This window comes from Prionailurus bengalensis, chromosome A2 (assembly GCF_016509475.1).
Source record: "Prionailurus bengalensis isolate Pbe53 chromosome A2, Fcat_Pben_1.1_paternal_pri, whole genome shotgun sequence".
NCBI classification, from domain to species: Eukaryota; Metazoa; Chordata; class Mammalia; order Carnivora; family Felidae; genus Prionailurus; species Prionailurus bengalensis.
The window spans coordinates 11,347,690-11,350,372 of NC_057348.1; the positions used below are offsets into that span (position 1 = coordinate 11,347,690).

Consider the following 2,683-nt stretch of genomic DNA (forward strand, 5'->3'; position numbering starts at 1 on the left):
GAGGAGCATTTAAGGCAGCAAGGTAGAAAGGAATGGCAGACACAGAGTGAAAAAACTGTGGTCTCAGAATTTTTCTACAATAAAATTATATAAAGGGCCTTAGTTTCCAAATGTAGTTTATTCCATAAAACTAGTACAGTTCACCACTATATGAGGCAAATGGGAATCTCCAAATTGCTCCTGATTCAAGGCTGTGACTAAATTAGGAAATTAAGAAAACCAGAAAGGAAAAAATTGTTAGCTATCAGAAGGAGCAGAATGTTAAACAAAAGGACTTATTTAAATTCAATAAAGCAGTCGAACTTTAGAAAAATTGAAATTCCAGGATATAAATAGAGGGATTAAGTTCTTTCATGATCCAATTAAAGAATCACGATCTCTGGATGTTAAGCATTGAGCCAGCAATCACAGGTACTTCTGGGAAAATGACCCTTTTATGACTTCCCTCTGAAAAATACATTTAGAGCCTCCTTTATGTCTCTGTTCCTCAGGCTGTAGATGAAGGGGTTCAGCATGGGCGTGACCACCGTGTACATCACCGAGGCTGTGGCACTTGAGAGTGAGCTCTGGGTAGCAGCAGAGCTGAGGTACACTCCCAGGCCAGTACAATAAAATAGAGAGACAACCGAGAGGTGAGACACACAGGTGGAAAATGCTTTATACTTGCCCTAAGCTGATGAGATCCCACGTATGGAGGAAACTATCTTAGAGTAAGAGTAAAGGATCCCAGCCAGGGGAGCACCACCCAGCAGCACAGTTGCAAAGTATATTACCATGTCATTAAGAAAGGTGTCAGAACAGGCAAGTTGGATCATCTGATTGAGTTCACAGAAAAAGTGGGAGATTTCCACCTGTGTACAGAAGGACAGCTGCAACACCATTAAGGTTTGTAACAAGGAATGCAGGGCATTGATGATCCAGGACACCAGAACCAGCAGTCCACAGAGCCGGGGGTTCATGATGACCGTGTAGTGCAGGGGGTAACAGATGGCCACAAAGCGGTCATAAGCCATCACAGTCAAGAGAAAGATGTCTAATCCTGCAAAGAGCAGGAAAAAATACATCTGTGTGATGCAGTTCTCATAGGTTATGACCTTGCTCTGGGTCTGGATGTTCCACAGCATCTTCGGGATGGTGGTGGAGGTAAAGCAGATGTCTACAAAGGACAGGTTGGCAAGGAAGAAGTACATGGGCGTGTGGAGGTGGGAGTCAGAGTTTACAGCCAGGATGATGAGCAGATTCCCAAGTATGGTGACCAAGTACATGGACAGGAACAGCCCAAAGAAGAAGGGTTGCAATTCTGGTTCCTCCGAAAATCCCAGAAGAAGAAATTCTGAATTTCGTGTATCATTGCCTAGTTCCATGTAGTCGATGTGACTATCAAAATAAGAGAAAAAGAGGATGACACAACCATGCATTACTAACCTGGCTGATACTAACCTGGCTGGTACATTTCTGCACTCAAGAAATTAATTTTTATACTTGTGGATGGAACTAGACAAGAATATTAATATCTAGGAAAAAAAGGAAACTATCTCAACATAAAGCCATTTATGAAAAACCCACAGCAAACATGATATTCAAAGGTGATGCACTGAACATTTTCCTGTACCATCTGAAACAAGGAAAGGATGCCCGCTTTCACAACTTCTACTCAACATAACACTGGAAGTTCTAGCCAGAGTAATTAAAGAAAGAAAAGAAAAAAAGAGGTATCCAAACTGTAAAGTAAGAAATAAATTTATGTATGTAGATGATGTGATCTTATATGTAGAAAATCCTGAAGACGCCACCAAAAAAACTAGTATCACCAATAAATTAATTCAGCCAAGTAACTGGATACAAAGCCAACCTGGAAAAAATCAGTTGCATTTTTACATATGAAGAATGAATGATCTGAAAAGGAAATAAAACAATTCCATTTATGTGACATCCAAAAGAAGACTATCACCTCACACCAGTCAGAATGACTAGTATAATGAGACAAGACATAAATGTTGGTGAGGATGTAGAGAAGAGGGAAAACTCACCCACATTGGTGGGAATGCAAACTGGTGCGGCCACTGTGGAAAACAGTATGGAGGCTCCTCAAAAAATTAAAAATAGAAATACTACATAATCAAGTAATTCTGTTACTGAGTATTTACCCAAAGAAAACAAAAATACTAATTTGAAAATATATGTGCACCCCATGTTTATTGCAGCATTTTTTATAATAGTCAAGATATGGAAGCAACTCATGTGTCCAATGATACAGGAATGGATAAAGTAGATTGGTTTATAGCTAAGTAGATAAAATATATATTGGTATATAACTAAGTAGATAAAGTATATATTAGTGTAGATAAAGTATATATTAGTGTGTGTGTGTATATATATATATATATGCATATCTATTAGTATATATATTGGTATATATCTAAGTAGATAAAGTATATATTTGTATATATTTGTGTATATATATTGGTATATATCTAAATAGATAAAGTATATATTGGTGATATATATATATTGTATATATATGGGGATATATATTATATATATATATAATATACATATAATATGTAGGTATATATAATGGAATATTACTCAGCCATAAAAAGAATGAGACCTACCATATGCAACAACATAAGTGAAGCTAGAGGGTGCTACACTAAGTGAAATAAGTTAGACAAAGACAAAT

At 37.0% G+C, this 2,683-nt stretch overlaps 1 protein-coding gene across 1 annotated transcript; it reads right to left on the minus strand.

Moving 5' to 3' along the window:
• Nucleotides 1-434: 434 nt before the first annotated feature.
• Nucleotides 435-1,400, minus strand: LOC122487019 (olfactory receptor-like protein OLF4). Its single transcript, XM_043586866.1, is given in 1 exon segment — nucleotides 435-1,400. A coding segment is annotated over 1 exon segment (930 nt). The 5' UTR covers nucleotides 1,365-1,400.
• Between the last annotated feature and the right edge of the window lie 1,283 nt (nucleotides 1,401-2,683).